Genomic DNA, 17,093 nt, shown 5'->3' with positions numbered 1-17,093 from the left:
ATAGTACTTGTTAAGTGTCTGAGGTCAGATTTGAACTCAGGTCCTCCTGAATCCAGGGCCAGTGCTCTACCCACTGCACCACCTAGCTGCCCCTGGCTAGTTATATTTTTTACAGAAGAGGAAGTTGAGACAAAGAAATTACAAGATTTGTCAGGATATAACAAGCAGGCTCAGGAGAAGTCTTCTGATTACAAATCCACTGCTTTTTATAATACATCTTGGCATAATATGGGAAAGTACAGGAATAAAACTGAGGCCCAAGCTGAGACCCCCAAAACATAAGTAGAACATACTGTTTTTCCCTTGAAGTCTGTGGTTTAGTACCAACTTCCTGAGATATACCTCTGTTTACTGAAATATGCTGTCCTGTCAGCCCAAGTAGCTTACCACAACTATACCTGTGAAAACCTGCTTGTATTTCACACCTAAGGGGTATATAACTGCAGCTTGGACACCTGCTCAGGGCCCAAAGAACCAGAGGCTACTCTGCTTTGGGCCAGCAAGTCAATAAACTACTCTTCCTTATTCCTGAGTGCCCTTTGGGTCTCTCCGTCGAAATGCCCCACAACAGGCATTTTTTCAGAAAAGAAAAAAAAAACTTTTTTAAAAATCTGGTTTTATTGCTTACTTATACCTGTGTCAGTAGATTGCTAATTCTAGCTATCTGATCCCTCCCAAGTTAAGGACTGTAAGGGGCTAAAATTCTAGCTATACTGTCTAAAATATCTAATGAGTGGTTGCCAATAAATTATAAGCTTTAGCAAGAGTTAGACTTTTAAGCATTTATTAAGGAGAATAAGAATTTGGTAAAGAGAGAGAGAAAGGCCTAGATTCATCTATCTGTTAAAGGGAGAGCACATTTCTAGCTGCCTTCTCCACCAGAGTCCTGAAGAAAGAGAGCGAGAGAGCCAGCCTCGCCCCCTCTTCCTCCCACAAGCAAATGTCACTTCCTGACACCAAAGAAAAGCTGCATGGCAGGTGGCGTCATTCCAACTGTTACAGTCTCCCCTTTGTTTCTTCAAGAAACATGGGGTGTTTCTTTGATGAAACAGTCAAAATTAATAATATAATACCCTATGCTAACAATGTGTTAATAACAATATAGAAAAGGGAGAGAGAAAAATTTTGTCCAGAGGGGCTGTCCCTCATGAACCAACACTTTGACACTAGCCTGCAGAGGGAGGGCCTCTGCAGAGAATACATATTACAAATGGTGTATATAACAACAGAAAGGAATAAAAATAAAACTGTTCATTTAAAGTCTTTGAAAGTCTTTTCTCAGATGGTTTTTGGGACGTTCTCTGGGTGTAGTCATGGAATGGAAGTCTTTTCAGGGGTTGATATGTGGATGCGGTAATCAGGAAAATTTCCTACAAAATTGAGCTTAACATAACTTTAAAATAGCTTTGTCAATAATCAAATCAAACAATGAGATTTCTTAAAAACATGTCTAAGGGAATTCAGAATCTTAGTTGTTACACATGAAACATATAATAAAACAAAAATTAATACTATAGTCTCCCCTTGTGGAGGGTAAATTGAGAAGATAATTGCTGCAATATTAATTTTAAAAAATAATTTTTATCTTTGTTTCATCACTTTTTGCATCATCTGCCTAATTATCCTCATGCCATTATTAGAAATTTAAAAATCTAATATAATTGGTAACAGATGTCAAGGCCAAATCCAACACTGTATTTATCATGACACCTGAGATGATTATGAGGGTTACCATAAAAGAAGAGAGAAATAATGGGACATGAGTATTCCCACACTTGAGCAATATATACTGCCCATGCAGTATTCCAGGCTTAAAATAGGTATCTGATGTTGGATTTGAACTCAGGTCCTCTTGACTCCAGGGCCAGTGCTTTATCCACTGTGCCCCCTAGCTGCCCCCTCTTCCTCTCACAAGCAAACGTCACTTCTTGACACCAAAGAAAAGTTGCATACTTTAGGAAAGCTCCACCAGGACCCAGGGTCCTAAAATGCCAGTTTGCCTTGTAGCACCTCTGAATATAGGAGCATAGCTTTGTAGTCAAAGTAGAGGTCATGATTTGATCCATCTAGCACTTACTGGTTCTCAGGGTACCCTGCTGCTTCATCTAGACATGTTTACCTATAATGAAAATAATATTTAAGGAAGATTAACAATTAGGGAAATTCAAGTTAAAAGGCCATTGTTGGGGGCAGGGCAGCTAGGTGGCACAGTGGATAAAGCACCGGCCCTGGATTCAGGAGGACCTGAGTTCAAACCCGGCCTCAGACACTTGACACTTACTAGCTGTGTGACCCTGGGCAAGTCACTTAACCCCCATTGCCCTGCCAAAAACAAAAAACAAAAACAAACAAAAACAAAAACAAAAAAAAGGCCATTGTTGTAAAAATATGAGATAATCCAGGTCTGGTCTAGAGTGTTGCCAGTGAGAATGGAGAGGATGGGGACTTCTGGTCCAGATTGAACTGAGGCAAGCTCCCCTGCTCTCTCATACCCACTTTTTGACAGAGAGATGATGGACACGTACATTTCTACTATGTGCATTTGTTTTGTTTGGCTATGCTTATTTGTTACAAAGGGGTTTTTGTCTGTTTCTTGTTTTAAATCGAGTTGAAGGGGTTTGGGGTGGGATAATGAGCTTAGCAATACTGATGCTCCCCAAAAAGAGGGCCATTGAAACTTTTTTTTAATGCACAGGGAAAAAAAACCCACCAAGAAAGCAGAGATGAGCAGGACAGTTTTGAAAGTAAGCTATGGGGGGAGGGGGAGCAGCTAGGTGGCACAGTGGATAAAGCATCAGCCCTGGATTCAGGAGGACCTGAGTTCAAATCCTGCCTCAGACACTTGACACTTACTAGCTGTGTGACCCTGAGCAAGTCACACTTAACCCTCAATGCCCCTCCAAAAAAAAAAAGTAAGCTGGGGCAGCTAGGTGGCGCAGTGGATATAGCACTGGCCCTGGATTCAGGAGTACCTGAGTTCAAATCTGGCCTCAGACACTTAACACTTACTAGCTGTGTGACCCTGGGCAAGTCACTTAACCCCAATTGCCTCACTAAAAAAAAAAAAAAAAAAAAAAGTAAGCTATGGAATTTTTTTTTAAAGCAAGCAATTTGAGACATTCATTGCTTCATATAAAATCCTCTTTTTGTGTTTTGCTATGTATGTGTGTATATGTGTAATCATATAAATATACGTATATATGAAAATGCTCTTTTTTGTATTTAAGTTCAATATTAAAGACATTTTTTTTTTTTAGTGAGTTAACCGGGGCCAAGTGACTTGCCCAGGGTCACACAGCTAGTAAGTGTCAAGTGTCGGAGGCCGGATCCGAACTCAGGTACTCCTGACTCCAGGGCCAGCACCCCATCCACTGTGCCACCTAGCTGCCCCAATTAAAGACATTTTAAGAGAATGACAGGGAAATAGTAATCAATTAAATTTCAGTTTTCATTAAATGACCACTATGTAGGCACTGTTCTAGGACCTAGGGTTACCCCGCCACAAAAGAAACACTCTCTTCCCTTGAGGACCTTATAGCCTAACCTGGATTAGCACCCTGTACATATGTAGGTATATAGAAAACATATGAAAGTACCCATAAGGTGATTTGGTAGGGAAGGCCCCAGTAGTTGAGGGAATCAGAAAAGTGTGTATTGTGAATAATGTTGTGGAGTAGGGAGAGACTTGAAATAGGAGATCAATTAGAAGTCTAGGTCAGTTAGATGGTACAGTGGATAGAGCATTGGCCTGGAGTCAGGAAGATCTGAGTTCAAATCCAGCCTCAGACACTTGCTAGCTATGTGACCCTGAGTAAGAAACTTAACCCCATTTGCCTCAGTTCTTCATCTGTAAAACGAGGACACACTGGAGAAGGAAATGGCAAACCACTCCAGTATCTTTGCTAAGAAGAGTCAGATAGGGGTCAGCTAGATGGCGCAGTGGATAAAGCACCAGCCCTGGATTCAGGAGGACCTGAGTTCAAATCCAGCCTTAGACACTTGACACTTACTAGCTGTGTGACCCTGGGCAAGTCACTTAACCCCCATTGCCTCACAAAAACAAACAAACAAACAACAACAACAAAAAGAGTCAGATATGACTGAACAATAACAACAAGCAGTAGTATTCTGAAGAAATGATAATGTCCTGAACTAAGGCTGACATACAGTGACTATGTGATTGCAGAGGAAGAGACCAATTTGAGAGACATTGTGGAGGTAGGAATGATAACTGAGTAGTTAGGTAGGGTTAATGAGAGTAAGGTGTTGAGAGTGACACTGAGGTTGTGAATTCTGGAGAGTTGAAGGATGATAGTGTTCCCAATAGAAATAAAAACAGCTTAGAAGAGAGGTGAATGAGGGTGGGGATGGGAAAGAGAAAAAAATGAGCTTTATTTCAGACAAGTTGATTTTTAAATGCTGAAAGACATACAGTTCAAAATGCCCAACAGACAGCAATGTAGGATTGGAGCTGAGAAGACAGCATGGAAATGATTAGTGAACCTACATGAGCTAGCTGATAAAGTCACAGGGAGAAAGTGAAAAAGAAAGAGGGATCAAGATTGACTAAGCCCTTGAGTGATAACCACAATTAAGGGGTGTGATATGATGATCCATCAAAGAAGACTTAAGAAGAAGGTAAGTAGTATGGTAGAACCAAGGCATAGTGATGCCACTAAAAGCCAGAGAGAAGACAATATCCAGGAGGTTAGGGTAACCAATAATGTCAAATGCTGAAGAGCATTAGATTTGGCAATTAAGAGATCATTGGTGGGTCAGCTAGGTGGCACAGTGGATGAAGAACCAGCCCTGGATTCAGGAGGATCTGAGTTCAAATCTGGCCTCAGACACTTAACACTTACTAGCTGTGTGACCCTGGGCAAGTCACTTAACCCCAATTGCCTCACAAAAAAAAGAAAGAAAGAAAGAAATATCCATGCCCCATGCCAAGATCTCCCAATCCCCAGCACTTCCTTGCCTGTGACATCAGAAATGGGAAATCAACTAGATGTTCTTGAATAAGACCTATTCTGTCACAAGAAAGCCCATTACCTTCTGTTGTGTCATAAAGATACCATGTTGTGGAAGAAATAGTATCCCAGCTGTCTCACACATAGCCTTGGAGGACTTTCAAAGAGCTACTGGGAAAAAAAAGAGCTAGTGAAACTGTTTATGCCAAGTCCAGAGTCAGCTTCTTTGATGGATCATCATTGACCCACCTATTCCCTCCTTCTAAGGTCTAAAAATTATATCTGAAGTTCTAACAGCCTCCCTCTTTGTATTCTTGATTGTTCCTCCTAACTCTGGATTCTAATATTAGGCCTTGGCCTTTCCCTTGTGTGAGTTAAAATGCACCATAATAAAGGACTATTGCTTTATTCATTACTGACCTATTTTACTCTTTTGTGAAAGCTTCCTTTAGGACCTTGAACTACTGTTATAGAGTAGGACTGAAAGACTGTACTTTTGCCAATGCTATACTGTTCTATTGCAACTATCCTTTATTCTCTTCACTTATAATATGTTTTGGGGCATTCTAAGGCTTGCAATCTTTTTTTTTTTTTTTGGTGGGGCAGTGAGGGTTAAGTGACTTGCCCAGGGTCACACAGCTAGTAGGTGTCAAGTGTCTGAGGCTGGATTTGAAGTCAGGTCCTCCTGAATCCAGGGCCAGTGCTCTATCCACTGAGCTATCTCACTGCCCTGAAACTATCCTTTATTCTCAATGAGAGTTGTGAGTCCTTATTGTTACTGTTGCTGTCCTCTACTGGAAAGCATTGTGGATTCTTCTCACCAGTGTTAATGTATTCTGATACTGTCAGACTTCCTGAGACCTTGCCACTGCCATAGTCCTTTACTTTGCTTCACTGCTTCTCATTGTTTGGGTCTCCTCCAGCAGATGGTGCTAGTTAGCTGTTCTCTGGGTAACAACCACTCTTCAGCATCTGGATTATGTTTGGAGCCTCAGCTAATAGCACTTGTTGGCTATGTTAGAGTAGAAATTCTTTTCCAGTTAATTGTTGGCTATGTTAGAGTAGAAATTCTTTTCCAGTTAAAGGTTGAACCAGATAGCCTCTGAGCTCTCTTCTTATTCCAAAATTCTGTGAGTCTGAAAGCATGGAGAGGCTTATCACCAGTAAATTGACTACCTGATAAATATTTTGGCCATGGCAATCCATGAAACAAAAATTCAAGTGATCTTCAGTCCCTCTTCTGGTCCTACAGTGAAGGTTATCAAAAAGGAAAATAGGGGACAGCTAGGTGGCGCAGTGGATAGAGCACTGGCCCTGGAATCAGGAGGACCTGAGTTCAAATCCAGCCTCAAACACTTAACACTTACTAGCTGTGTGACCCTGGGCAAGTCTCTTAACCCCAATTGCCTCACAAAAAAAAAAAAAAGGAAAATAGGCCTATCACATTGCCATTATAAAAGCCCTATGGAAAAAGAATGACAGTATATTGTAGTTATACAGAGAGGGTGGGTCAGAGTGTGCATTATACAAGGATATCACTTCAACTTCAGTTGTAGGATATGCCCCACTTGCATTCCTGTGATAGTTACAGAGGTAAGTAATGAGGAGTTGCATAGGGGAGTGGGCAAGCAGGAGTGGAAGGACAGGGGATTAGTACCTAAATCAAATAGAAGAGTTCCCAGATAAGGTCAAGAACATGGTTTGAGTTGAAAATTGTAGAAGTTGGAACAAAGAACAATGAGTCACAGAAGTACAATGATAAGAAGCAAAGCCAGGGGCAGCTAGGTGGCACAGTGGATAAAGAACCAGCCTTGAATTCAGGAGGACCTGAGTTCAAAGCCAGCTTCAGACACTTAACACTTACTAGCTGTGTGACCCTGGGCAAGTCACTTAACCCTTATTGCCCCACCAAAAAAAAAAGAAAGAAGAAGCAAAGGCAGACCTTGACTTAAAAAAAATGTTTTTATTGATATCTTTTTTTGTTTTTTATTTTGCACATTTGCAACACCTGTAGACTGGTTGGAATGTTCCCATATATCTTCATTTCAATCATACTTTATTTTTATATTTTCAGTATATTCACTTTTGATTTGTGTATGTGTGATTCTTTCCTTTTATATTGTTGTAGTCATGTGGCTCTTACTTCACTGTATCAGTTCATGTTCCTCTTTCCATGCTACTCTATATTCATCAAGTATATCATTTTTTTCCTGACCTTTATTTTAAAAACATTTTTCCAATTACATATAAAGATAGTTTTCAACATTCACTTTTGTAAGATTTTGGGTTCCAAAAGATTTCAAGTTCCAAGATTTTTAGTTCTCCCACTCTCCCTCCTCTCCCTTTCCTAAAGCCAGCAAGCAGTTTGATATAGGTTATATATTATAATCATGTTAAACATATTTCCACATTAGTCATTCTGTAAAAGAATCAGAACAAAAGGAAAAAAAAACACAAGAAAGAAGAAACAACAAAAGAGTAACAAAAGTGAAAATAGTATGCTTTCAATCTGCATTCAGATTCCATAGTTCTTTTTTGGGGATGTGGAGAGTATTTTCCATCATGAGTCTTCTGGCATTGTCTTGGATCATGATATTGCTAAGAAGAGCAAAGTCTCACACAATGTTGCTGTTACTGTGTGCAATGTTCTCTTGGTTCTGCTCATTTCAGCACAATAGTATTCCATTAAATTCATATACCACAATTTGTTTAGCCATGCCCCAATTGGTGGGCATCCCTCAATTTCCAAGTCTTTGCCACCACAAAAATAGCAGCTATTTATATTTGTACCTTTACTATTTGACCTAGTCTGTTTTTTTTTCTTTTTTCTTTTTTCTTTTTTTTTTTAGTGAGGCAATTGGGGTTAAGTGACTTGCCCAGGGTCACACAGCTGGTAAGTGTTAAGTGTCTGAGGCCGGATTTGAACTCAGGTACTCCTGGTTCCAGGGCCGGTGCTCTATCCACTGCGCCACCTAGCTGCCCCCCTAGTCTGTTTTTTAAGGTGTTATTTTTTTTTTCAGTATTTTTTCCTTTATTTACCAAGTTGACTTTTTTCTCTTTCTTTCTTTCCTTCTTTCTTTCCTTCTTTCTTTCTTTCTTTCTTTCTTTCTTTCTTTCTTTCTTTCTTTCTTTCTTTCTTTCTTTCTTTCTTTCTTTCTTTCTTTCTTTCTTTCTTTCTTTCTTTCTGCAGGGCAATGCCCAGAGTCACACAGCTAGTAAGTGTCAGTTGTCTGAGGCTGAATTTGAATTCAGGTCCTCCTGAATCCAGGGCTGGTGCTTTATCCACTGTGCCACCTAGCTGTCCCCCCTGGCTTTTTTTCATGATTTTCTTGCATCGCTCTCATTTCTCTTTCCATTTTTAACTCTGCCTCAATCCTCAAAATTGAACTATGTCCTTATAAACCCAGAAATGTTTTCCTATGACATTATTACAGAATACATTTCCTTTGTTCTACCAGTAGCTTAATGGTATCAACCAGACAAAAGCGGCCTCTAATCTGTGAATAGCTGGAGCTGAACAGAGCAAGCCAGAGACAGGTGAGTCAGGAATGAAAGAGAAGTTTTATTTTTAGAGTAAGGAAAAAGGCTTGCAAGCAAGGAAGAGCTATAGACATGTGCTAGGGCCTCTCCCCTAGTGGGAGGACCCAAGGCAGAGTGGGGAAATCTCACTATTTATACTAGTGGCTGCCCAGTGAACTGTCGACCTGACAATGAGAGGTAATGGCAAAAATGTGACAAGTTTGATTCATTGCAGGACGTTTGACTTTGTCCAGGGCTTGTCTTTGATCAGAGAATACCTGGTGATTATGTGAATTGTCCAGAGGGCAATATCATCCAGAGAATGATCAAAAAGCATTGTTGTCCTGCCAAGCTCAGGGCATAGCTTGCTTGCTGGACCTTAGCTCTGGAAAACAGGGGGTCTCCTAATATTTTGTCAATGGTTTTTCTGTATTTGATCTTTTAGAAATTTACTGAGAGGGGAGCAGAGCCAAGATGGTGGAGGAAAGGCAATGACTTGCCAGAGCTCTTCCTAAGATCCCTCCCAGTACCTTCAAATAACATCACAAGATAGTTCCTGGAGCAGCAGAACCCACAAAAGGACAGGGTGAAATAATTTTCCAGCCAAAGACAACTTAGAAGATCTCCAGGAAAGGTCTGTTGCATCAGGGTGAGAGTGGAGAGCAGTACAGTGCAGGCTGTGCCAGCTTAGAGCCAGCCCCACCGAAGCAGGAGCAGGTCTTGGAAGCCATTGAATCAGCAGCACCAACAACTGCTTCTGGAACCCAGTCTAACAGAGGGTAAGGGGATAGAGCAGTTGTCCAGAAGGAGATTATAGGAGTCTTTTTGCTAGCATTGAGGCAGGACTCTGTTGTTTTGCCCATACTCTGATCCAGATCACATTTTTGGTGGTGGTCCGGGGAAGGGTAGGGGGAGGTAGCACACCAGAACTCACAGCCACAGTGGAGCTTTATGTCCCTCACTGTTCCAGGGCAGAAAAGTAGGCTTGTGGTTGCTTGCAGATCAGAGCACAGGCCCAGAGAGAGTAGTAAACATACCTCTCCTTAAATCATACCACCTTGGAAGAACTAAAAACTTACAAATCCCTAAAAATAGCTGCACAAACCCCTTAAGGCTTTGGACATGTCATGCACCTTCCACCCTGGAAACAGTGCCCCACTTTAATAAAGAGTTAAAAGTCAAGAAATAGGCTGGGGAAATGAGAAAACAGAAAAAAAAATTCTGACTATAGAAAGTTATCATGATGATAAGGAAGATCAAAATATACTCTCAGAAGAAGATAAAATCAAAGCGTCTACATACAAAGTTTCCAAGAAAAATATGAATTGGTCTCAAGCCATAGAAGCTCTCAAAAAGGACTTTGAAAATAAAGTAGGGGCAGCTAGGTGGCACAGTGGATAAAGCACCGGCCCTTGGGGCAGCTAGGTGGTGCAGTGGATAGAGCACCAGCCCTGGATTCAGAAGTACCTGAGTTCAAATCCGGCCTCAGACACTTAACACTTACTAGCTGTGTGACCCTGGGCAAGTCACTTAACCCCACCAATTGCCCCGCAAAAAAAAAAAAAAAAAAAAAAAGCACCAGCCCTGGATTCAGGAAGACCCAAGTTCAAATCCAGATTCAGATACTTGACACTTACTAGCTATGTGACCCTGGGCAAGTCACTTAACCCCCCTTGCCCTGCAAAAATAAGTAAGTAAATAAATAAATAAATATAAAGTAAGAGAGGTAGAGGAAAAAATGGGAAGAGAAATGAGAGTGATGCAACAAAATCATGAAAAAAAAAGTCAAGAGCTTAGTAAAGGAGACACACACACACAAAATAATGAAGAAAATAAAACCTTAAAAAAACAGGCTAGGCCAAATAGTAAAATAGGTACAAAAAGCCAATGAGGAAAATGCCTCAAAAAAAACAAATTGACCAAATGGAAAAGGATGTACAAAAGCTTACTGAAGAAAATGCCTTAAAAATTAGGATTGGACAAATGGAAGCTAATGACTTTATGAGAAAGCAAGAAACAGTACAAAACCAAAAGAATGAAAAAATAGAAGGCAATGTAAAATATCTCATTGGAAAAACAGCTGGCCTGGAAAATAGATCCAGGAGAAATGATTTGAAAATTATTGGACTACCTGAAAGCTATGATCAAAAGACATCATCTTCCAAGAAATTGTCAGGGAAAACTGCCCTAATATTCTAGAACCAAAGGGTAAAATAGAAATTGAAAGAATCCACCAATCACCTCCAGAAAGAGATCCTAAAATGAAAACTCCCAGGAATATTAAAGCCAAATTCCAAAGATCCCAGGTCAAGGGATCTGGCTACTGCAAGTAGCCAGAAAGAAACAATTCAAGTAGTACTGTGGTGCCACAGTGAGGATAACACAATGAATCTTCTACATTAAAGGATCAGAGGGCTCGGCATATGATATTCCAGAGAGCAAAGGAACTGGGATTATAACCAAGAATCACCTACCCAGCAATACTGTGTATAATCCTTCAGGGGAAAAAATGGGTATTCAATTAAAGAGAGAACTTTCAGGTATTCTTGATGAAAAGACCTGAGCTGAATAGAAATTTTGATTTTACAAGACTCAAGAGGCACATAAAAAGGTAAACAGGAAAAAGAAATCATAAGGGATATTAAAGCTTAAACTGTTTATATTCCTGCATGGGAAAATGATACTTGTAACTCATAAGAATTTTCTCATTATTAGGGGCAACTGGATGGACTGTATTTAGAAAGAGGGCACAGGTGTGAGTTGAATATGAAGGGATGATATCTTTAAAGAAGTTTACTGAGAAAACTAAGGCTCTATTTATAGCCACATTTTAAGCTTTTAAGATGCAAATCAAGTACATAAATTTGAAATTAATAGAATTAGAGGTTCTCTGATATAATAGGACTAAGGAGCCTATGTTACATTACAAATCTACTCATCCTCACACTCTGACACATTGGCTCTTAGTATACTTGGTATACCTCCTTAGTATACTTGGTATACCTCCTTAGTATACTTGGTATACCTCCCTTAGTGCTTTTCCTATGAGGAGACTCTTGGATGAGATCCATACTACTGATATATAGAATTGTTTATGGGGGGGGCAGCTAGGTGGCGCAGTGGATAGAGCACTGGCCCTGGAGTCAGGAGTACCTGAGTTCAAATCCAGTCTCAGACACTTAACACTTACTAGCTGTGTGGCCCTGGGCAAGTCACTTAACCCCAATTGCCTCACTAAAAAAAAAAGAGAGAATTGGTTATGGGGCAGCTAGGAGATACAGTGGATACAGCACCAGGACTCAAGTCAAAAAGACTCATCTTCCAGAGTTCAAATATGGCCTCAGACAGTTACTAGCTGTGTGACCCTGGGAAGTCACTTAACCCTGTTTGCCTCAGTTTCCTCATCTGTCAAATGAGCTAGAGAAGGAAAAGGCGAACCACTCCAGTATCTTTGCCAATAAAACCTAAAATGATGTCACAAAGAGTTGGACGTGACTGAACAACACGAACAAATAGAATTGGTTAAGGCTCTATTATCAGTCACCTTAATTAGAATGCTTCCATGGATAATACTTAGAGTAGTTTATGTTCAAGTTCCTAGTTGTGACACTCTATTACATTATAATTAGCAATTTTTCCTCCTTAGTAGTAATTCAGAGTTAAAGGCCATCTAGGCAAAAAATACCTTTTTTCCTTATATATTCCCTGCTCACCTTATCCCCATCCACCTCAGCTCTACACCTCTCAGTTCTCTTAGACTTCTGCTGTTAACAAATTGCCCTTATTAGACCTCTTCTTGTAACATTTCTTTGATCTTGAACTCATAAAAACCTGGATTATTCCCAGAAGCCAATGATTCTTTTTTTCCTCAAGGAGCTGAGTGCCAACCTCCAGCTTCTCTTTCCCAACCATTGCCCTCCTATTTTCTCTCTTAAATACTGTGGGCCTCTCAGGTTATCACCTTCCTGAATTCCTATGGTCCAAATCTTCAGTCTACCCCAGCCACATACTGGGATATAACCTTGATCTTACCATCACCTATAACTGTTCATCCTCCTTGATGCAAAATTCCCAAATACCTTACTCAGATCATAATCCCTTATACTTTCATCTCTTATTTTGCCTCACTCCTAAACCTCCCCCTTCCCCCCCACTGGAAAATACCATTAAGATTTTGTTGAATACCTATTAAGGCCCAGAAAGGATACAGAAGGAAGAGATGTATTTTTTGTTTGTTTGTTTTGGAGTAGACAATAGACAATAGAGCTGGGGAAAAAAGACATGAAATAATGTGGACTACAAAACAATTAAATGTTAAATTGTGTCTGTAACATCATCAAAAAGCCACCAGTAAGGCAAAGAGGAAAGCAACTTATTAAAACTCTAGTTTCCCCAACACTAGCCACTCATTCTTCTGAGAAAGATGTTTTGGTCAGCCACACTTGATGATCTTCCATTAATAACACCTTAGAAAATCTGTAGCATCTCCAAGGGCTTAGGAAAAGCCTCTTGTCCCAACCAGGGGCAGCAGCCAAGACCTAAGGATTGGTGTGATAGTCCCTTAGCTTCCATTTTTACTTTCACTGGGTTTCTGGAGAGGATTGTTGAAGAGCTTATGTTTCTGTCTCAATTCTTCCATTTTTGAAGCCAAAGTCGTCATGTAGTTATCTCTACCCAAATAGACTTTCTCTAGTTGCTGTCCTTCTACTATTTCCTCTACCTTTTTGGAGGTATTAATGACTTCTCTGACAGCTTTCAGCTCTTGGCTATAGAGAATCAGAGTCTCACACACAGACTGAAATAATAGGCCACACTGATTGACATTAGGTACTGAGGACTTACTATGTTTCCTCCATTCAGTTTCATAGACATGGATAAAGGCAGTGATTAGCTGGTGGAAATCTGAGAGGGTCAGACGGAAAGTCTGGCAAATGTTGCTGCTACCTTTGCTGGTCATTTTCCTTTGGAGGAATGGAAATTCTTTGAGCTCCTCAAGCATTTCAGTGAACTCGTTCAGTTTCTTAGAAAGTTCTTTCACCTTTCTATCCCTTGACTTCAGATTTTCTTTTGTTTGGCACTCAATGTCCAGGAGCAAAGGGCTCAGTTTGGGGTCTAGGATCTCCTGGAGATGTGAACTGAACAACTTCTGTAGCAGCTTCTCATTTTCCTTCACTAAACTGTTGAAGTTTTCTACACTTGAGAAGTTGGCATATCCAGGACCTAGACTTCTGACCAAATCCAGTAACTGTTTAAAGAAACAGAGCTGCCTTTTCACATTGCCATAACCTTTGATGAGATTCTGGTCATCTGGTCCACACAACATCAGTTCATGACCTAGTCTCACCAGCTCTAAGATTTTCTCTTCAGCTTGGGAGTCCTGAAAAGTGGCAATTAATTCTTCAAAGGGAGGATACAGTCTTGCAAACAACCATTCCAGAATAGTCAAACGGTAAATTGAGGGGCTACATAGCAACTGTTTGATTGTTTTCAGTTCAGTGATATAAAGACCCTCAAGGAAAGGGCACTTTATGTCCATAAGCCTCTCAAACACCTCCCTCACCTCCCAAGTAAGGCAAGGGTCCTCCTCTTCATCATTTTCTAATTCTTCCACTTCTCCCCATTCCTCTTCTCCTGTCTTTTTTTCTTCTCTCCCTTCTTCCTTTTCTTCCTTTTTTCTTTTTATTTTCTGGGGAGCTACTTTCTCACCACTATTCCCACAGCTGTATGGCCAGAACTCTGCCATCTTCCCGGACTCCCTACCCTGCATGATCTAGGATTCTTCTGGCAGAACTTGCCTTTTCATTGGTTGGAGTAAGTACTCATTGTGACCAAGTCATTCTACCCCTCCCTGCTTTCCCATTCTGTGCCCCTACTCTGGACTAATTTTCTTCACAACTTTCACAAGAGAGTTAAACAGATGATCTTTACTCTTAAAATAGCTTAAATCCGGTTCCCCAAGTTCTTCCACCACTCATGCCTTTACAAAGAACATTTCTGCATTATCTCCCCTTTTAACTCCTGCGTGAATGCAACTGAGTGTTGTTGAAGACAGTCATACAATCATGTTGACTTGACCCACTACAAATTCATGTTATTTCATACTATAGCTCAACTGGGTCTTCATTGCTGTAGGCCAATCCTTTAACTCTGTCTGATTGACTTTTTTTTTTTTTTGCGGGGCAATGAGGGTTAAGTGACTTACCCAGGGTCACGCAGCTAGTAAGTGTCAAATGTCTGAGGCCAGATTTGAACTCAGGTCCTCCTGAATCCAGGACTGGTAGTTTTATCCACTGAGCCACCTAGCTGCCCCTCTGATTGACTCTTTTTTTGGGGGGGGGAGGGTTTGGTGAGGCAATTGGGGTTAAGTGACTTGCCCAGGGTCACACATCTAGTAAGTGTCAAGGGTCTGAGGTCGGATTTGAACTCAGGTCCTCCTGACTCCAGGGCCAGTGCTCTATCCTTTTACAGATGAGGAAACTGAGGACCTGGGAGGTAAAGTGACCTTGCTGAGGTCTTAGGGGAACTAAATGATAGAGCAAGGATTTGAAACAATGCCCTGTTGGCATAGCATGATGGAAATTATCTTTAGGGGAGTGATTCAGGTAGGGGAGGGACAAATGAGGTCTCTAGAACAGGTAAACCAGTTATTGTCCTATCCTGAGCTCTACTAAGTCCTGTACCAAGAGGAAGCAAATGAAGAGAGAAAAGAAAACACAGTGGCACCTATGATGCCTTGGGAAGCTCCTGGTCAAATGATAGGCATAGGATAATGTAAGGGAAAACAATCCTATTCTCAATAATTCTCAGGAACTCAGCAGTGATGTGACAAAGGCTCTTTTTTTTCCTTCTCATGAGAAGGAGGCACCCTAGTGTGCAGCTAGTGGGTGCCAAGAAAGAGGGCTTGAAGGCCCTGTTTTATACCCTAACCCTAATGCAAATGGACCCTCCCCTTTTTCATCATTGGTGTGATTACTGAAGTGTTACAATCTACACGCAAAAACTAGCTGATCAGAACGTAGTATTCCCATCCCTAATCAGTTCTTCCTTCTATGGACACAACTCAGGAGCTGACCTTATTGAGACCAGGGCTCCTTGAACCTTGTGATTTTGTTAGCTCAAGGCAGAGTAGGGGATCTGAGACCCTTGTCCTAAAAATAGGTCAGGAGGAGTATGATTAACTGTTATATCCCTATTGAGAGGAGACAACTACCCATTTTCTCACAGATAAGTTGCTGGCACATATCCAGGTTTTTCTGGATAGATTTCTTTTTAGAGAATTGTAATACCTTAGAAAGAATATAACACTGGTAATTAGGAGACTGGATGCTTGTCCTACTAAGGCAATTAAGTCACTTTTGGGCCTGTTTCCTAATGTGTAAAATGAGGGAATTATACTAGGACCTAGCACCATTCCAGCTCTAACAGAGTCAGGGCTGCTCTTCTAATGGAGTATATTGACTGAAGGTCTCAGGTGTGATCTTGTAGGCAAGCAGTGACAGAAGGAGAGGAAGTTTGCTGTTTTGTTGTTTAGACTGTATCTGTATAGGAAACTGGAGTGATGAGCTTCCTCTGCCAATGCAAATTGACTCCTGTTCTACAACTTTTTGTTTAGGAGATTTTCCTGGAGCACTGAAAGAGTAAGTGATTTGCCTGTGTTCATGTAACCAATATGTGAAAGAGACACTTGGAGCCAGGTTTTCCTAGCTCCAAGACCAACTGTCTATTCACTATGGCCAACTGACCTCGCTTTTAAGCACAAGTTTTTTGCATATTCTTAAAAAATAGAAGAATACAGTAGAATTTCCTTAAGTAGGTCATTTTAGTAGGTCATAAAGGATAGGAAAAATTTGGTACTTTTTTCTGTTAGCATTTTGGAGGTGAGGAAGATGTGAAAATCTGAATTTTTAAGACACCAAATTTTAATTATTCTGAGGAAATGTTCAAGTTGGAGGAGTGTAGGTTAGAGTATTACCAGAAATAACTGGTATGAAAATAAGAGGCATGGGGGGCAGCTAGGTGGTGTAGTGGATAAAAGCATTGGCCCTGGATTCAGGAGTACTTGAGTTCAAATCCAGCCTCAGACACTTAACACTTACTAGCTGTGTGACCCTGGGCAAGTCACTCAACCCCAACTGCCTCACTAAAAAAACAAAAACAAATCTGGCCTCAGACACTTGACATTTAACTAGCTGTATGACCCTGGGCAAGTCACTTAACTCTCATTGCCCTGCAAAAACAAAAACAAAAAATAAGAGGCATCAATAAAATTCATTTTGGGGGGGCAGGGCAATGAGAATTAAATGAGTTGCCCAGGGTCACACAGCTAGTAAGTGTTAAGTGTCTGAGGCCGGATTTGAACTCAGGTCCTCCTGACTCCAGGGCCAGTGCTCTATCCACTGCGGCTAGGGATAAAGTACCAGCCCTGGATTCAGGAGGACCTGAGTTCAAATCCAGCCTCAGACACTTAACACTTACTAGCTGTTTGACCCTAAGCAAGTCACTTAACCCCAATTGCCTCACCAAAAAAAAAAAAAAAGAAGAAACTCAGCATATCATATTGTAGGAAGAAAAGATGTGATAGCAATCTTATCAGATATCAAAGCC

The 17,093-nt window shown here is 40.7% G+C and overlaps 1 protein-coding gene across 1 annotated transcript; it reads right to left on the bottom strand.

Moving 5' to 3' along the window:
• Nucleotides 1–13,050: 13,050 nt before the first annotated feature.
• On the bottom strand, nt 13,051–14,124 carry LOC122732076 (HAUS augmin-like complex subunit 7; the record flags this gene model as incomplete). The annotated part of the gene is made up of 1 exon (XM_043972257.1): nt 13,051–14,124. A coding segment is annotated over one exon (1,074 nt), but the record flags the coding sequence as incomplete, so codon positions are not given.
• Nucleotides 14,125–17,093: the final 2,969 nt, after the last annotated feature.

The sequence above is a fragment of the Dromiciops gliroides genome, chromosome 6, assembly GCF_019393635.1.
Source record: "Dromiciops gliroides isolate mDroGli1 chromosome 6, mDroGli1.pri, whole genome shotgun sequence".
NCBI lineage: Eukaryota > Metazoa > Chordata > Mammalia > Microbiotheria > Microbiotheriidae > Dromiciops > Dromiciops gliroides.
The sequence above is the reverse complement of the archived record's forward strand: the minus strand, read 5'-3'. Positions and strand labels throughout refer to the sequence as shown.